Source organism: Malaya genurostris, chromosome 3 (assembly GCF_030247185.1).
Source record: "Malaya genurostris strain Urasoe2022 chromosome 3, Malgen_1.1, whole genome shotgun sequence".
Taxonomy (NCBI): Eukaryota; Metazoa; Arthropoda; class Insecta; order Diptera; family Culicidae; genus Malaya; species Malaya genurostris.
The window spans coordinates 17,955,792-17,975,747 of NC_080572.1; the positions used below are offsets into that span (position 1 = coordinate 17,955,792).

Consider the following 19,956-nt stretch of genomic DNA (forward strand, 5'->3'; position numbering starts at 1 on the left):
TGTTTTAATGACTTTAATGACCGTCGTTTTAAGCGACAATTTGAGATTTTAATCACTCATTACTCTGTAATGTCGAAACTGCAAATCGGATCGAATTTGAATCTAGAAGTGTGATAATCGATTAAACATGCCATGATATGTAAGTTCCACTTTAGAATCTACGGTAATTTAAGGTACTTCCAGAGCCGGTATTCAGGAACCAGCATAACTCAAACCGATTCGTATGGCCATATGACGAATAAATTACAACAGTTTTGAGTCCAACTTTGAAGCTTTTCGGGATTGTCATCTTCTATATCGGTTTGAATTTAAAAAATTCATCATCATGTAATTCGAGAACCGGAAGTCATAATTGGATAAAATCAATTAATTTTGTATATAAGTTTATTTTAATTTGAATTTTTGTTTCTGAAATTTGATTAGGCTTTTTTTGAGAAAACGATTGAGCTTTGAGAAACGATTTTATACTGGAACTGGAATTCTAAAATCGGTATGGCCGAAGTCAGATAAATTCACCTGAGTAGCTGTATAGTTTGCATTTATTTCAAAATATTTGAAAATCAGTGAAGACATCTTTGAGAAATCGTAGCACGAATTAAATTTTTAGGTGCCTTCTGAATCGACAACTGAATACCACTAAAACTGAAAAAAGTTAATTTTTTTATCAACTATCCAAATCTGCTAACCCGATAAACCTGATTAATTTATGTGGAATAGACATTTTTATACCAATCACCCTGTATTCCCGAAACCGGAAGTTGGATCTGACTGAAGAGCAAGATGTTTTATAGAATCGGTATATCGGTTTGAATTTAAAAAATTCATCATCATGTAATTCGAGAACCGGAAGTCATAATTGGATAAAATCAATTAATTTTGTATATAAGTTTATTTTAATTTGAATTTTTGTTTCTGAAATTTGATTAGGCTTTTTTTGAGAAAACGATTGAGCTTTGAGAAACGATTTTATACTGGAACTGGAATTCTAAAATCGGTATGGCCGAAGTCAGATAAATTCACCTGAGTAGCTGTATAGTTTGCATTTATTTCAAAATATTTGAAAATCAGTGAAGACATCTTTGAGAAATCGTAGCACGAATTAAATTTTTAGGTGCCTTCTGAATCGACAACTGAATACCACTAAAACTGAAAAAAGTTAATTTTTTATCAACTATCCAAATCTGCTAACCCGATAAACCTGATTAATTTATGTGGAATAGACATTTTTATACCAATCACCCTGTATTCCCGAAACCGGAAGTTGGATCTGACTGAAGAGCAAGATGTTTTATAGAAACTTTTCATTTGAATCTTAGATTATTCTTAGATTTCATTTGAATCTTAGATCGGTTCAGCCATCTACGAGAAGAATGATTTACACAATTTTGATTTCGTTTCACATAGTTCCGGAACCAGAGGTTGGAACCAAACATAATTCAGGAACTTTGTTTGGGAGCATACGACTTTTCGTATGAATCTGAATTTGTAGAAAAGAAATTTTCCGAGAAAATTGAGTGAAATTATTTGTCACACACGCATTTGCTGATCTCGACGAACTGATTCGAATGGTATATGGATGTTATGTTCTTCCAGCATTTATTGCTGTAAGTAGTTTAAAACAATACAATTAAAAAAAATTCTGCCATCATCTGGTTTATATATGTCATATTCGAACGATTATGTTGCCAAAAACGAGCCGTGCTAAAATCGGTCCGAGGCTAAATGTCATGAAAAAGGGTGCCGTACACAGTCTTTTTGATACTTAGAAACAATTGTATGTAACAGTATAAAAAATCGTGTTTTCCGTTATTCCCAAGCATTTGTCATACAGTGCTCAAAACTCCTACTGCTGGAATAGGGGGAAAAGTCGTTTACACAAAAATTTCGATATCTCCGTTAAAAATGGACGGATTTGAACAATCTATGGTTTGTAGGATAGCTATTACCGTGCGGAATCTAAGTCTGAAAATATATTTTGTGTTCAAGGTCAATTGTGACAGATCCCTAAAAAAACTGAAAATTTTGACATAGAACTACGTATAACTCAAAAAGTAAACATCCGGTCTCAAAACCATTGAATAGCGTTTTGGGTGACGGGGAGACCTTTCATTTGCGACCAGTTTGATCAAAATCGGTCCAGCCATCTCTGAGATCTCGACCTCTTAGTTGACAACACACATACACACACACATACACACACGGACATTTGCTCAGTTCGTCGAGCTGAATCGATTGGTATATGTCATTCGGTCCTCGGAAAAATTTTCTAAAGTTTGAGCGTATTCTATACCTATTTTTTATATATATATAAAAGGGTAAAAACGGACGGATTTTAACAACGTATGGCTTGTTGGATTGCAGAATTTAGGTCTCAAAAGATACTTTGTTTACGAAAAGCATTATATAACTCAAAAAGTAAACATTCAATAACGTCCAAGCTGGCGAAGAGGTCTTGTTTCGGAAAATTTAATCTATTTCTATACCTATTTTTAATATTAACGAAAAAAAAGTAAAAAACATCTTTTTGAAATTGTTTTAAATAATTTTGAGCCTTAACTTAAAGTCCACATTCGATGCAAATTTGATTAAATTTGAATATTTGAAAGAAGAAGAACTCGAAGCTAAAATAATTCACCAGCATTTGCATGTTTTTGATAAAAAATATTAACTTACTGCCTCCATCTATTTGTCTTTGATTTTTTTTTGTTGTCCAGATCGAGGCTTGTATTCAACGTTAAAATCTCTAGTCTTCGTATATTTTACCCGCGTTCATACTTAAATCAAACAAATGCGTTTATGAGTGTTTTTATGACTCTATGACGATAAAATACATGTAAAAAAAATTTCATCATTTTCAATTCATACGCGTTAGAGGGTTGAGACCACGAAATTGTTCGATTTTTGCTTCGTCTTTCGTTTAAGCACCACGCAGTCTTTTGTCAACAATTTGTCATAATGCTTAGAAGTTTTTTTTTCGAAGTGATTTGCTGCTTCTCGTTCCTGCTTGGGGTTCAGAGGAGTTAGTCGCATTTCGGATGAAAACATTCGGGTATCACTTGATCAGCCTTAACACCGCATCCCGTTAGGATTTGAAATTTTCGTTCCACTTGCCACCCATTCCCTGGTGAATCTCGAAGTGCATTTTTTCAAATTAGAACATAAGAGTAACTAATGTCAAAGACATGACCATGAGATTAAAGTAGGATAATATCAGCAGCAGAAACATGATACTAATAATGTTTCTGCTGTTGATATTTTGAAATATTTACATGCAATATTCACGTTTTTGACTGAGTTTGTTTTGCTGTTAGTGATGTTTCTGATAATTCACGAACTATTTAAATATACTCAGTATTACTGATCGTGAATCGGAGTCATGATTTATATATTTCTGATGTGGATATTAAACTGCTTTCTCGCATTATACTGTATATGTTTGGTATATGATTTTCGTTATCTATGATAAAAAGTTTTCTGTATTTCAACAACATTCCGCATCACTATCACGGACATACAAAATCTAATTCACACAGAGTAGTCATTCATGTACCTACGACAGAAGATGCCAAGCGGATTTAAACTTTGTTTCGTTTAGTTGTTATGCCTTTCTCATATAGAAAGGTTATGCAATCACTGTGAAAACCGACTTTTGAACCAAGGCGTATGTGTGTATGTATGTATATGTGTGTATGTAACGTTTTTTTGCACTAACTTTTCTCGGAGATGACAGGATCGATATTCACAAACTTAGATTCAAATAGAAGGTCTTGTGGTCTCATATAAAAATCCTGAATATTATTCGGATCCGACTTCCGGTTCCAGTATTATGGGGTAAAATGTGCAAATAATTGTGAAAATAAATGCACCAAATTTTCACTAAAATGGCTGAACCGATTTCCACAAACTTAGATTTAGCTGAAAGCTCTTATGGTACAATACAAAATTCGAGAATTTTGTTTGGATCTGACTTCCGGTTTCGGAGTTATGAGGTAAAACGTGTACTAATTTTTCTCCGAGATGACGTGATCGATTTTCACAAACTAAGATTCAAATGAATGGTCTCATGATTTGATAACAAAATTTATAAATTTCATCTGTATCCAATTTTCGGTTTCGGAATTCTAAGGTGATTAGTGTAAAAAATCCAATTTAAAATTACTTACTCGCTTTTCTCAGAGATTGCGTGACCGATTTTAACAAACTTTGATTCAAATAAATGGTCTTACTGTCCCAGACAAAACTTCTGAATTTCATTTAGAACCGACTTCCGGTTCCGAAATAATAGGGTAAAGTGTGTAAAAATTTTTATACCATCATTTGGAGGGGGGAAACAAAAAACGAAAAAAAATTCTAAATTGACCCCAAAACTGCTCCATTCAATAATCATTATTAGTAGACGGCCAAAAAAACTGATTTCGGCTATCCTGATTCACTTTAAGGGGCGAAACAGAGAACATGGTAAAAATCTAAATCGGCCAAAAAATTACTTCAATCGGTAGTCATTATTGGTAAACGGGAACTAAACCATTTCCTTCCGGTTGATCTTTCAAAAATCGAAGAAAACTATTTTGAAGCATAACACAGTATTATATATGATACCATTTATATATATATATATATATATATATATATATATATATATATATATATATATATATATATATATATATATATATATAAATATATATATATATATATATATATATATATATATATATATATATATATATATATATATATATCTACATATATATATATATATATATATATATATATATATATATATATATATATATATATATATATATATATATATATATATATATATATATATATATATATATATATATATATATATATATATATATATATATATATATATGTATGTATGTATGGATTTGGTTCCTAGGAGATTTAAAATATTCGACTTAATAAATTTTAGGTGATCATTTTTGTCAGTTCCATTGTTTATTCGAGTACAGTCCTTATTCGTTTATTTCAAGAAACATTAACAAAACTTTCATTTATAACACATATCTTTATAGTATCCTAATCAATATGTTTCACTTATTTTACATACAGTAAGTACAAGAGTATAAATTAGTTCTAAGCTATTCAATCATTCACTTTGTCTACATAATGTTTACTTCATGCGTGTCGAACATAATAAACGCATACATCGTACCGATAAACTTTATGCCGGAGGGAACCACTTAGAAACTATCATCGTCGGGGCACCACGTTAATTCCCCATTCGCTATTGAATTAGTCTAATCGACATCTCCTGCTGCGGTGCATCAGCAAATCAAGACCAGTTTCGTGAGTGAACGAAGTGCAATCGTACTGCTCGAATCATGTCATCATGGAACGGGCGACGAGGGCTAACTTTGCGCTCCTTGGCACCCTACTTGGTGGTGGCAGTTTGTGTGAACCATGTGTGTCAAAATCCGTGTCGGTGGGCTACGGGGGTGCAGGAGACTATTAGAAGATTAAATAGTTTCATTTGAAATTAAGCTTCAGTTTTCGATATTAGTGGCATCTGCTTTTGACGGATACGGTCGGGTATGGATGGATGGGTGATTCTTCAATGCCAGGTGGTTTATTTATGTTTCATACCAATAAAGTTGGTCAAGGGAGTTTTGTCGTTGCGATCAGTACACATACTGTTTGCTAGACGTAAATTCAAGAATGCCGTAATTTCTTCGTTGATGACTTATTTTTACATGCTTTGTATTGTTGATGTAAGTGAATCGCGACGCTCCTTTTATGTGCATCTATAAAGATATAACTTTTTCTAAGTGTGTAGTTTCTTTGGTAGAGCTTGTTAGTAGAACGCTCCAAAAAATACTTCCCTTTCATTCTACTATTTTCCCTCGTATGCTGGATACGAGGCGTATTCCGCCTAAGCTTTGTAAGCTTTTCAAGTGTCTAAATAAAAATTGATTATTCTGATTCTGATACTGAAGAAGCCTGCAAGTAGAAAACGAAATCCACATCTGTCCAGAATACAAGAAAAAACAGAAGAATTAAGAAAAGGGGGGGGGGGGGGGGGGGGGGTGTTTGATTTGTCTGATTTTTTGTTTTAAACATTTTAAAAGTACGAAAATTCATATAAACTATAAATATATTTATGAATCGTTTTAATCACTTTCGTTGTATGTATTGTATGTATTTATGGACACGTTTTAAGATTTGCATATTATGAAAATAGACAATTCTTTCAAACACGGATTTTTGAAGGCCACCGCTTCCGACGACTGGTCGACGACCAACTCAGCCGGTGTCGCCTAAGCATCTTTGTGCCACTAAACTATCTTGGTTTCTGCGAATTGAATTGAATAATTGAACTGCGCCACATCAATTATCTAGGCGGCATAAAACCAGCCCAATTTTTTATGGAGAGCCAGACTAAAATAAATGTTTTAAATTTATTTTAATATTGTGATGTATTCGACTCTAGCGGTCAATTAAATTAGAACAATTGTTTTACTCGTCGTTTCGATTACTAGTATTGATCTTTATCAAAAGACCTATCTTATCTTATATGACTGAAAACTCAAAAATAAAATTTCCGGCGAAATGACACCCACGGTCATTCTGCGAAACGACTTTTGGCGAAATGACCCGCTCCTATTAATCGAACTGCATCGATGGTTTGTTTTGTGAGTTTTTAACCAATAATAAAAAATAATTAAATAACACTAAAAAATAGTAAGAGCTAAAAATGAAAAATTCATCATCCCAAGTAAAGTGCTACTGACACTAAGAATCCGTCTAGCTCTAACCTGTGTCAGCACAGCGTCATGCACATTGAACCGTCAACTTGAACTGGTGTTAATTTGCTAAGATTAAAAATGAATCGATAATATTTTTACAGTGACTTTGGTGTTCAAGAAATTGTGCAATTTGTTATGATGATTATAGATGCATAACACATAAATATTGATTGAAATGAAATCAGTTGTTAAAAGCTTCTACCTTCTTAGGTTTTCTCTTCGTATAGCTTTAATAATCTATATGGCCAGTTTAAAAACCATCAACTCGGTTTTTAGAACGATTTCAATCATTCGTGTTTTGTATCAACTCGTCAAAGCCGAACAAAAAATATCAATACTGTAATTAATTCAGAAAAAAACTTTGAATGAACGGATATCTTCACATCATATTTCCAATTGGAGATTTTGTGGTATTTTTTCATTAAACGATATATGAAAAGTACGTGCCAATATAAATGAAGCAGAATGATCCCAAAATATATTCTACGAAGTAGGTTCCAAAACAGACTCTCTCATCAGAGCTATTCCTTAAAAAAAAGTTTACTACCTAACAACAAAACCTTAAAAAAATGCAAGACTTTGTGATCCTCCTGTACTGACATAATAATGCTCCTGAAACAGGGTACATACAGTAAAGTTTTCCTTTTTCAACATCCGGTACATCCCTACTCTGTTGGAAGAGTCCAGTGTGACTGAGATGAGCTCTCGATTAGAGAGGAGACACTGCACCAACAACTATTCAGTCGGGTTGCGTGATTTCACTGCTAAAATGCTGGAGTTCTCCGATTCCTTTCAATAGTTAGTGGATTACTCGGAAATGAATGGTGGGTTTGCTCAAAGCTTTCCTTCGCGCTAGAATGTACGTAATTGATTTTGTCGTTGATTACATTTTTGTGCTATTGACCGGATTAGCAATATAATTACATCTTGTTTGTTGTTGTGTATACTACAGTTACTTGTTTCGCTTGATTTAGGGTCTCCAGACCGAAACTAAGAGCCAAATTATTCGCTTCAATGGAATTTGAGTCATTGGCTCTGCTTAAACGAAAGTTTCTTTCTTTTAATTTAGTGTACCGGGTATAATTAACTCATTTAGTAACTTTTTTAGTTTTAGTAAATTTTCCTTGCTCAGATTCGGGTTTATTTTCCGACAAACGTCAATGAGTCCTTTAGTTTGCAATAATTGTGTTACTGATAACAAGACAGAAAGATAAATTTTATTGTTTTCCTCAATGACAAACAAGTTGTGCAAAAATATTTCTTTTAATTAAACAGGTATGAGAAAATTCAACTAAAATCGCTGTATACCGTTCAGAGTATCCCGATAGGAAGTCCCATGTGTGCTCCAAAATCTGAAACATTTTGGGAGCAAATTACTTGTTACGTATGCCCATTTTCCAACCCACCAAACCGAGTAGTGAGATGCCGTTGCTTGGATGAAGGTGTTGAAATACTGCAACACAATGAAAATGCGAGAATTTTAATCGAAATGGATAGGAAAATTTGGGATGGTGTTGTGCACGCATATCCAGTATGTTGCCTGCGTATAACAGAAAACGCGGCCGCCACATAGTCTCCATTGCCACAGTCAATGCATTACGCTTACGGATGCAATTTTCACTAAAAATAAAAACGTTGTTTAAGTGGAATGTACTCGGGTACTCGCTCCCGATGTATACATTTTGGTAGCTGGTGTGGTCTGATACAAGTTGGGAACAGCAGCTTTGTACGAAACCGGATTCCTGAATGCGTTCAAATGCATTCTACCATAGCAGCTTTTTTTTTGTTTTCAGGACTACTACTCAATTTTGACAGGGCCCTTGCTTGCTCGACGCAAAGTGAAATCTTGTTAAGCTTGGTGCTCACGTGCTTGAAACTTTTAAAAATTCGCTAGGCTTTACACGGATTGTTTTGCGAGGCTAAAGCAACTTCAATAGTGCTCACCAAAAGCACGGTCGAAAAAATTCGGATCTGATGTTGAAAACCACACCTACAAACAATTACGCATATCTGTGAAATATTGCTGTTATATTGAATTCTTTTCATGCCTACATAAATAGTACAGTAATATTAGGAATATTGATTTGTTTTAAAATTTCGTAATCTATGTTGTATTAAGCAATAGTGCATATGCTATGCGGAGAGGACAAATTTTATACTAAAACACCCTCCATCATGCAGTGAAACGCAACGAGTATTCTGATAGATACACAAACTCCACCTGGTCGTGTGATTACTTTCAAATACATTTATGTTTTTCGCATACTTCATGTTTTGCACAGAAACTGGTTCCGGACCACCACCTTTCCAAATAATCAAAATCGTTACGCGTAATCTAACTTTATGGCATTAAATGCAATATATTTTTTATGCGGTTGTGGTGAGACAGTTCTCAACTAATTTTAATATAAATATCACTTTTGATCTACACAAACACTACAAACTCTCCGAAGACATTACTTTTCTATACCATACTCAGTTTATAAGAATTTTCAAGAAATGTTGATGAATTGGCGGTCGCTTTAAAATAAAATAAACAAAAAATACCATATATATCGTGTTTTATGCACTTATTGTTATCTCTAGCACTAAAAATAATAAAAACATTAATATAAAGTTCGAGTTTCACTCTCTCAAGTTCCACAGATTTCAGATATCGATAGCTTATTCATGTTAATACTCTGGTAGCTTACTAGCGCCTTCCACGAAAACAGTTTAAATCAGTCTTATTTCCATATGCTCTGGGTCTCGAATATCGCGGTTTGCCGGCAATAACGAATCCGGCAACAACGAATACCGGCAAAACCAAATCTGCGTTGTACGAGACCCCACTGTATGTGCAAATCTATAAGAACTCAATCTTTTCGGAAATTTCGCACGCATTTTGTTCAGAAATTTCTTAACCGATTTTCACAGCCTAAGATGCAATTAAAAGTTCCTTAAAGAGTCTCCGAAAAGTTCATCCTGATCCGACCTCCGGTTCCGGTATTAGAGCACGATAAGTGAAAATTTTCGATTCCATGAGTATTTTTTCACATTTTATGGTGCAAACTGTCATACAACTTACTGGTAAATTTATCTTGTTAGCAGATCTTGTTGGTTAATGGATATATAAAACTACTTTGGGACTACTAGTGCCCGATTTCCGGTTCCGAGAGTAGTGGTAATATCTATGAAAAATTCCAAGAACGGAACTCACTTCGATTTTCAGCAAGGGTTTCCGATTTTCACAAATCATGATTCTCATTGTCTCAAAACTATGCAATTTCATCTAGATCCGACTTATGGTTGCGATATTATATGGCAATAAGTGTCCAAACTTCCAAACTGTCATGCAAAATGACGAATTGACGCAAAACGGATTTAGTTGTAGGCTAAACGATCGATGATTTGATTGTTTTTCACAAACTTAGGCTCAAATGAAAAGTCATATAGTCTCATAGGTTCATCCTGTTAATTTCATCCGGGTTCAACTTCCGATTCTGGAACTATAGTGTAAAGAATGTATAAAAATTCCAACCATCATTTAGTGCGAAGAAAAATTCCTATTAACTTGACATATATGTTTACAAATTGAAGAGGTTATGTTAGTTTATACCCAATGAAAGTTTCTAATGTTATTCAAGTTTAAAAAAAAATTACGAAATCTTCTAGTGATATTTTTGAAAATATAAGTGACATGAAGTGGTTACTATTGAAGAGCATTGAATTTTCATAGCCATTATAAGAGACAACTAAACATAGGTACGAAATCTTTGAAATTGATTTCAAAAATATTCTAATATAGAGGATTGATTTCAAAAATATTCTAATATAGATCCAGCGGCTCTTAGAATGTGAGGCTGCGGTTTTCGCTTAAAAATTTACCTAAATTGATTACCGAGAAATCAACACTACTTGTATCTCTCAACCATGTGTGTTCACTTTTTACCAAACCGCGTCGTTAATGTCGTCCTTTTCGATCGAAAAATGAAGGCTATCGCGCTTTTTTGTATGGAATTCTTGAACGAAATGAATGACTCAAATTTCCAAGCTCCTCCTTCACATTGAAGTGTAATAGCTTTCCAAAAGTATGGTGTTGGAACTTTTTTCATTGTGCTTGAATGAAAATACTTTTCTTCCATAAATACGTTTATTTCATAGGCAATATACATAAGTTTTTCTTCGCCGTGGCATCCATAGTACATACACAGAACCACCCGCGATCCCATTTCAACCAGAATATTAGTTGATTTTCTGAATTCGATTGGTTAAAATTTGGTACAACTAATCGATTGTTATTTTAACTAAACTGTCATTTTTGTTTTTCGATTAGCAGAAACGATGGTTGAAACAACTAATTTAACTGTTTGAAAAAAAAATGTTGTCAATTAGTGAGGACACATACCTTTCAATTTCAACAAATATTTTAGTTGAAATAACTGGTGTTGTTATGGAAACAAAATTCTGTTAGTTGAAAAATAAATCGGTTTTATTTGTTTTAGATATTTTTATTATATTTGCCTAAAATGAGTATTGAAAGATGATGCCTTCAAACGGTTGAACTAAAGTTATGCACTGATAATTTTAGTCAATATTTATGAGCTTGGGTGCATTAACCGCTGGGAGTTGTAATTTTGCGACGGCAATTCAAACGCGCCTTTCAATCGCAGCGCGTTCTGTGTGTTTGAAACCCTTCGCTCCTGTTACTTTTATAAATTAAATTCATGTCAAAATGCGTTTTATTGCTAATGCATGAACATCATCATCGGTATCAAACAGCTGGAAGTAAAACAGTGTGCTAGAAGTAAATCAATGATCGAATTTGTAGCATAAAATTTTTGCGCATACCTGAAACATTACAAGATGATCATTTTCTAATTTGTCACCAAATCTTTTTCATCTTAAACAAGGTTAATTTTATCACAACACCGCTGTTAGATAAACACTTGTTATCATAAATTTCTCAAATCGAATGAACACAATTTTACCAAACGCTTTAACCATCGATGTTGTTTTCATTGACATTTTGAAGCGACGCGAACAGATTTCAACTAAAAAAGTTATTGATTTTGCATTACGATTATTGTTTTGCTTTCAACTGTCTCCGGCATTTGACAGCATTCAAAACAACATATTTTTCAACTACTTGAATATATGCAAATCAAAAACCATATTGGTTGAATCAAAAAGAAATTATTTAAATCAATTATCGAAAAAATCAAAAACTGCGATATCGCAATTTTATGATCGAAGGGTTCTCCGTGTAGTACTTTAAACATGAGCCTTGCAAGAGACCCATGTAGCTAATTCTGAATGTTGCCAAATCGCCATGTGAAAAATACATGCATTTATCTGAACATGCATTTGGTTGTGCAAATAATTATTTATAATCGCTGGAAATCCATGTTGATGGAGCTTGTCTGAAAGAACATCAATGGAAACTGAATCAAATGCTCCTTTAATGTCTAAAAATCAGACGCCATTTGTTGTTTTTGAGCGAAGGCAATTTGCATGTCAGGCGAAAGTAATGCAAGGCAATCATTCATCCCTTTATTTCTACGGAAGCCAAACTAAGTATCTGACAACAAACCGTTCGTCTCGACCCAAGTGTCGAAGAATATTTTTTTCGACCAATTTTTTGATGCAGGACAACATTGCAATGGGTCTATATGAGTTGGGATTGGAAGCTGGTTTCCCCGGCATTTGAATGGCGATAACTTTCACTTGCCTCCAGTCAGCTGGAACAATATTTTGCTCAAGAAACTTGTTGAACAATTCAAACAATCGTCTTTTTGCAAGGTCGGACAAATTCTTCACCAAGTTGAATTTAATTCTGTCCAACCCAGGAGCGTTATTGTTACAAGACATGAGTGCTATGGAAATTTCCATCAATGGAACCATTATTTAGCAGGGGCTATCAATGGAACCATTATTTAGCAGGGGCTATCAATGGAACCATTATTTGGAGAAGACTCCCTAATACTGCTATGCGTAGGAACAGAATCAGGACAAACTTTCCTCGCAAAATCAAATATCCATCGGTTCGAGTATTCCTCACTCTCATTTCCTACGTTACGATTCCTCATTCGTCTGGCCGTATTCCAAAGAGTGCACATTGAGGGTTCTCTTGACAAATCTTCGACAAAATGTCTCCAATAGCTACATTTCTTAGCCCGAAGTATGCTCTTGTACTTGGTTTCTAAAGTCAAGAATATTTCAAAATTCTGAGGAGTTTCTCATCCTCGTTATAAGAACATCTTGAAAGCATTTTGTTTCGCGTGTTAAGCATCTGAGCACTTTTTGTCCCACCAAGCATTTGGAGGCCTTCTTTTAGACTGACCAAGAAATCGTTTGGTTTGGGCTTGTTTTGTGGCCTCCAGAATCGAACAAACGAGGAAATCTTATTCTTCATGTGGGGAGGGGGAGCTTTTCCATTGAGTTTAAGGTACTTGAGATACTACTTTGGTATTTAATCCAGTCAATATTTTTTGTCAAATCATATGGAATATTAACTGAATTAGTAAAGCCTTTGTTACTGCTAATTGAGATGATGATTGGTAAATGATCGCTACCGTGTAAATCAGGAGATACTTTGCAGGTGCAATCTAGTCGAGCAAATAGATAAATCTAATGCACTTAGACGTGCAGGAGGTCTTGGGATCCGTGTCATGCTACCCATATTAAAAACTGTCATGTTGAAATTGTCACAAATATTATATGTTAAGGACGATCTGTTATCATTGTAAATGGAACCCCACATAATTCCATGCGATTTGAAATCTCGCAGAATCAATTGTGGAGCAGGAAAGGCTTCGACCATTTCATTAAGCTGTCGTTGTCCAACTTGAGCTCTTGGAGGAATATATACCGAAGCAATGCAAATGTCCTTTCCTTTTATGTATATTTGACAAGCAACAAATTCTATACTAGAAGTCGAAGGAATGTTTAATCTATAAAAGAAATAACATTTCTTAATTCCTAAAAGCACTCCGCCATACGGAGAGTCTCTATCGAGACGTATAATATTAAAGTCATTAAAATTTAAGGCTGTGTTTGATGTAAGCCATGTTTCAATACAAAGCAAAGCAAATCACATTTTTGACTATGCAACAAAACTTTAAATGAATCAAGTTTTGACATGATGCTTCGACAATTCCACTGCAGGACAGTGGTTGAATCATTTGCGGCGGATGATAAATTATCCATCAAATGATACAAAACCTGAGAGAACTTTTAATTGAGCTGATAACTGTTTCAAAAAAGTTCTAGCTATTGAAAGGAATGCCATTATGATGGTCTTTAGAGGTTCAGAAATATTGTATGCTGCGAAAATCCATTCTACAATTTCTGAAAACTTCAGTAATCCTGTTGGTGAATGTGAAAGGGAGCCCACTGGATTATTGTCTTTTCTTGTCCTAGTACCTGGATTGGTTTTTGAATTTGACGAACCAGGAGGCGCAGTTTTTGGTTTTAAATTTGGCTTTTTAGATTTAACACGGGGATCTTTTTTCATGGTGTCATATTAGGTGTCTTTTTTGGTAATTTGGGAGGGGAATTCCTCCTCTTAGCAGAACCTTGAGGAGTGACTTCACTATTTTCATCATAGCCAGATTTAAAAAACCGTTTTCTGTTCCGAGTGGGGGAACATCAAAAATTGTTTTAAGCATTTCTGCATATGTACGCTTGGACCGTGCTTTTAAAGAAAGCTCAATTTTGTCTTTACGCAACTTGAATGCAGCGCATTCCGAAAGATCATGAGCCCACAATAAACACATTTTTAAATATCTTTATCGCAAAGATTATCTTTATGTAGCCCTTGACATTTGATACATTTAGACTTATTACTAAAATAAGTAGCTGTACGCCCGAATTTTTTACAGTTCGTGCAATTCATAAAATGCGGAACGAAAAGCCGAACAGGAAGACGAATTTTATTGATTTAGACATGGCTAGGCAGCGCAGATCCGGCAAATGTTACTCGAAACGAATCTGAGTGACCATAAGACTTAATTCCATCGACAATAGATGCTGAGTACAATTGCTTGCCCTCGAGTATCTTAACTCCAGCATGGAGTTTTTGAAACGACCAAACTGCATTTTTAAATAAATCATCGGCTCTCAGACTTGTTTCAGTGACAACACAGTCAATTTCCATCTCATTTGATGGAATGTAAACTCTATATTCAACAGCAAATAATTTACAGGTTACAACTGTACTGTAACTGTTTATAAAAAAAATGTACTGTAACTTGTTTATAAAAAAAATAAAATAAAACAGATGCTGCATAATGGTCGCATGAAATACATGACGACGAAACAAGTCGTATTATGATGGTGACAATGAAGTCAAAATAATGTTACGAGTTCCAACGTAATTTTTCGGTAATCTAACTCTTACGACGTATTTTCATAGACAGTTTTTGGTCGCCAACTGGTCACCGTAACAAAATGTGACAAAGAAAAAGTATCACACTACAAAACAAAGTTAAAAAATGATTTCATATCGGTTACCGTATTCGTTGGGATGCAACAAAGAAATACGAATACAGTGTCGGTTGAAAGTTTCCGTACATTTTCGGACAATTATTTTAAATCAATCAGTAGAATAAGTAAAAGATAGACACAGTTTAAACTAATTTGGTATAGGTAATTCTGCGCTTAAATGCAATTTTTGCCGGTATATGTACGAAGCAAACTTATTTCGTTTAGGGAAGTAAATTTGCTCTACCAGAGAGAATCTTTGTACGCTTTATCACGGCAGTGTATGCTTGGAAAAACTTATGCCAATGGCTACCATTATGACCAGTGAATGAAAGGATCATTAAATTTCAAAAAATGCATTTTTATTCATTGCGTTTGGTCAACTGTTTCAGCATTGATATATAAAATACTAAAATTAATCACAAAAAGACTCTATCTGAACACTTTTCGACTTTTTAGCTCTAAATTTCATAGGACGGGAATAAAAACATGAATAGTATTTTGTATGTCGATGCTCTAAAACACAAAATATAGAAGGCGCGTACGTTTTCAATAAGTAAAATGAACAACTTTACCATAAATATCGAATAGCACGTAGATTTTGAGTAGATATAGTGAGTTTAAACAAGATTGAATTCTATATTTTAGTTCTGATTATCGGATGCCAATCTTTGGTCATAAATGTTGAATGGAAAAAAACATTAACAAAGTGTAACTTGACACAAACTATTTTCTGTTTCATTGTGACTAATGAGCGCGGTGGATCAAATCAAATATTCGTTACTGAGAACTTGTTTGGCAACCCTCGGTAAGTCACACAAGCTCTGCCTCTTACGCTTTTCAGGTTACATAGCAGATATTATGCACGTTGCAATATCTTCAACTTGTTCCATGAATTCGTTTCATATAAATTACTGTCATTGAAGTGAAATAACGTATGCTACTTGGGTATTAACTTTAGAGATTTCTACAACTACAGAAAAATTGGATGTCAAATCCTTTGTAATTCGCATCAAATTTAATACCTTTTCTTTGCGTCGAAAATAGACTATCCATGGCCCAGTGGTACCCTCTGGATAATGTTTAGCCCTTGAAGTATTTAAAATTTTACTAGTATCCGGAATAGGATTCGGATGATCTTTCATGAGATCTTCCATTACATAAGCTGTTTTTTTTTGTAAATGAATAATATCAAAATGAAAACTTATGTGTAGTACAAATGTTAGTTATGAGAGAAATAAAAAAATAAATTAAATTAAATCTACCTCGTTGCTGTTGTCTATGTTCCTCTGTCGTAAAGAACGACGTGAAGCTCATCCAAGGATTTCTAATTGGCAGTCTTTTGGTATCGTTTTCTGCTATCTCAGTTGCTCTGCCGTCGTTGTGGTCACCACTGAACTTGGTGTGCTGCCTGTACCTGACACCAGGTACAGTGATATTGCTCTTGGTGGCGATCAAATGTGATGCTTGCAGTGTAGCACCTCGCGATATATGTCGACACTTTCGATCCTACGCAGCGTACAAATTCTGGTACCTGGTAGATCAGCACTCCGTCATATAAGTAACAAATTTGGTTCTCTGCTTCTGTTAGTCATAGCGACTTCAAACAAATCGTCCAAGTCAAGGGAAATGATGAACTTAAATGCACTGATTAATGCAATTAAACGTTGCTTAGTATATAAGATGTCAATAAATTCGACTGAAGTGGAAAATTGCCCTAATCAACATCAAAGGCCCACCATCCAAATCATTGGCCAAGAGAGCCGAGGTGAATTCACCATCATACAATGAAGACTTTTATCCAAAATGCCTCTGAAAAGAAGAAATTTCGTTTTTTCTTTGAATAATTGCAGTTTTTACTTATATTTTTCCATTTTTAGCGAAATTTCTTGGGGTGCCGGTTACCGAACACCTTTTTTGAAATGGCCAAAATTTATCACTTTATTAAATTTATAATAAAGTTTTTTCAATGTATTGAATCAACTTAGTTTCTCGTTCAGTTGTTAGCTAGGGACTTTAGCTTTCCATTGATGTATAGATGTCTGCATAATGTGCACTTAGTCAGAGGTTATAAGCTTAAAAGAAAAGGGTGCCGGTAACCGAACACCCTTCCTTACCTAATTCTCGGTGTGCCTTTTACGGCTGTTTTTAACATACACTTTAAACTTTTCCACTGGAACTGATATTGTATTACATTTCATTACGTTTACTGTTTTGTTATTCCTGTAACACATGTCTGAGACATTCTAAATAATTATATGTTATTGATTTCGGGAGGAGCCAGGGACCCTCGCCCCCCCCTCTGGATACGTGGCAGGATTTGATTTAGTCTTGCTAAGATGAGCCACTTCGTACTAGTTTTAAATTTGATGAGCATGTACCAATTGAACTATCTTGCATGTGAAACACACTAAGAAACATTTTGAAACTGCGAATTGCGCCTTGCACAGCTGAAAATGTTCGGTTCTTCTGCTCAATTAGGTTGTTTCTTTAGTGTTTCATCTGCAAGGCAGTTTAATTGGCAAAACGATTTCCCCTGACAGGAGCTAGCTACGTTCGTACAGAGTTCGATTCTCGAAAAAATTAATACACATTTCCTCTTATGTGTATGTTTGGAAATATTCCAAGTTATTGTTTCTGTGTTAATAAAAGCCTGGTGATTAGTTGGAAACGGAACGCCATTTAATTACAATTGTATTATTGTACAGTAAATTCAAAGGTGCTATTAACTTGCATAACTAATATTGTACTCGTAGGAAAAAGGTAACTAAGTTTATCGAAAAAGAAACGCCTTTTTTACAACTTTCTCCTATCTAATACAGCAGCCTAAGGCATTTTCAGCGTTTCAGTTTAACCAACCGATGCAGCACATCTGTCAAAATATGCACCTAACAAAACCTAACGAATTTTTCGTTTGTTCTCTTTTTTTTCTTTTCTATAGCCAACCCACGAAAACTCCACCGTCGGCGGAAGCGGAATTGATTTTTTACACCGTTCGTCGGGACGCCGTGACGATGCCACATGTGACAACATTGTCATAATTTTTCCGCTTTTCATGGTTTTGGATACGCGCACCAGCCAGACAAAAAAAAACACTTAGAACTTACGCATGCAGCTCGAATATTTACAATCGGTGTCAACCACCACCGCTACGGCACAATAAAGCGTAAAATTTATGAGTGTGAATCCGTCGATCGTTTCGACTTGAAACGACAGGAAGAGGGTAAGATGAGGAAAATTGTTCCCCACAGGCAAAACGTGTGTGAATAGTGCCCATAAAAATACATGCAACCGTTGTAAAATTTACATCGATTTATTGGACGGCAGAGAGAAAAAAATCTGATTCCCCAGTGATAGTGCAAAAAAGAAGCCATTTGACCCGTTAAGCTAAACTAGATTTTTTTTGTTGAATTGTCTTTTTTTATTGGCCGAAACTCAAATCCAGAGTGGATTTACAGGATAATCAAAGCGTGAACACAAGAGTGCAGAATCATTCCGCCGGTGTATTTTGCAGTGCAATAACGTGCAATGAAGCGGAATTGAGTGGACAATCGCGATAGAGGAAAAAATCAATACAGAAACAAAGAGTTCCGCCAGTATTTTATGCCAAACGGAAATTGAGAAGAAAAATTTGCGAATCAGTTGAAAGCTTCCTGCGAAATCGATATGTCCAATTGAACATCGGGATATTGTTAGCCCTCAAACCAATTTTCGAGTGCACGTACGAGATAGCGACAAATAGAAAGGGAAGCGATAAAAAAGGCAGTAGTTGGCAGGTTTTTCGGCACAAAAAAAAACTCACCGATTGTTGATTGCATCGTGGGTTGGGTAAGGTGTAATGGCCGATCCTCATGACGGGGACCGGTAATGTTGCTCAACAACCGCCACTCGCCCTACAATGCGGGCCCACGATGGGCCAACAATCACTAACGACCACCATCGTTTCAAAGTTCAACCAGATCAGGATTTGGTAGCAGCCGCTACGACGCTAGCTGAGGCGGTAATCGGACAAAAATATCTAACGAGGAGTCGTCGTCATCACCACCGTTGTTGTAATTGGAGTACGTATTGTTGGTTGTTGACAATCATCCTCGGTGGCTGGCTGGTTCCAACTGAGGCCGGGCCGAGATACAGTTCGCGGATTGTGGAAACTAAATCCGGAGCGATTCGAGGCGTTATTCTGGAACTGAACTCCAAGTACCTAGAACCGGTAGAGGTAGGAAACGATAACGAATAGTTATGGAGAGAGGTTCCTCAATACACAGAAAGCTTTCGACTGATTGATGCTTCTTTTGATTCATTTTTAGGTATTCAAGGCGGTCCCGTACGCTACACCACCGGTTGGAAATCTGCGACTTGAACCACCGAAAAAGCTTCCACCGTGGAAGGGGACCAAACTAGCGGATACCTTCGGCCGGGTTTGTCCTCAGGTAAGTAGTTGTTATTTTCGATTTGCTTTGGCATTGATCTATTAGCAAATATATTATATACCACATTGAATGACTCTGAAGAATCCCAAATAATTAGGAAAATGGCACATACATATTTCAAATGATTTGTGTTTTAGTCTTGGTTAAGACAATAAGCTGTCTCGAGCTATCTTGAGCTAGTTTTAAATATGATCGGTATCTAACGGGAATAACAGATTGGAAAGTTGTCATGCGAATGCAATTATGTAATAATAAACGCAAGAATGTTACCGCAGTGACGGGACGAC

At 35.2% G+C, this 19,956-nt stretch overlaps 1 protein-coding gene across 1 annotated transcript in view; it reads left to right on the plus strand.

The window, feature by feature from the left end:
• Positions 1 to 19,956, plus strand: part of LOC131435358 (neuroligin-4, X-linked-like) — a 413,817-nt gene that overhangs the window by 220,205 nt on the left and 173,656 nt on the right. The window contains exons 5-6 of the mRNA XM_058603165.1: positions 18,181 to 19,455; positions 19,547 to 19,669. Of these exons, the coding sequence (XP_058459148.1) occupies positions 19,138 to 19,455; positions 19,547 to 19,669 (441 nt within the window). The 5' untranslated portion in view covers positions 18,181 to 19,137. The remainder of the gene's footprint in view (positions 1 to 18,180; positions 19,456 to 19,546; positions 19,670 to 19,956) is intronic.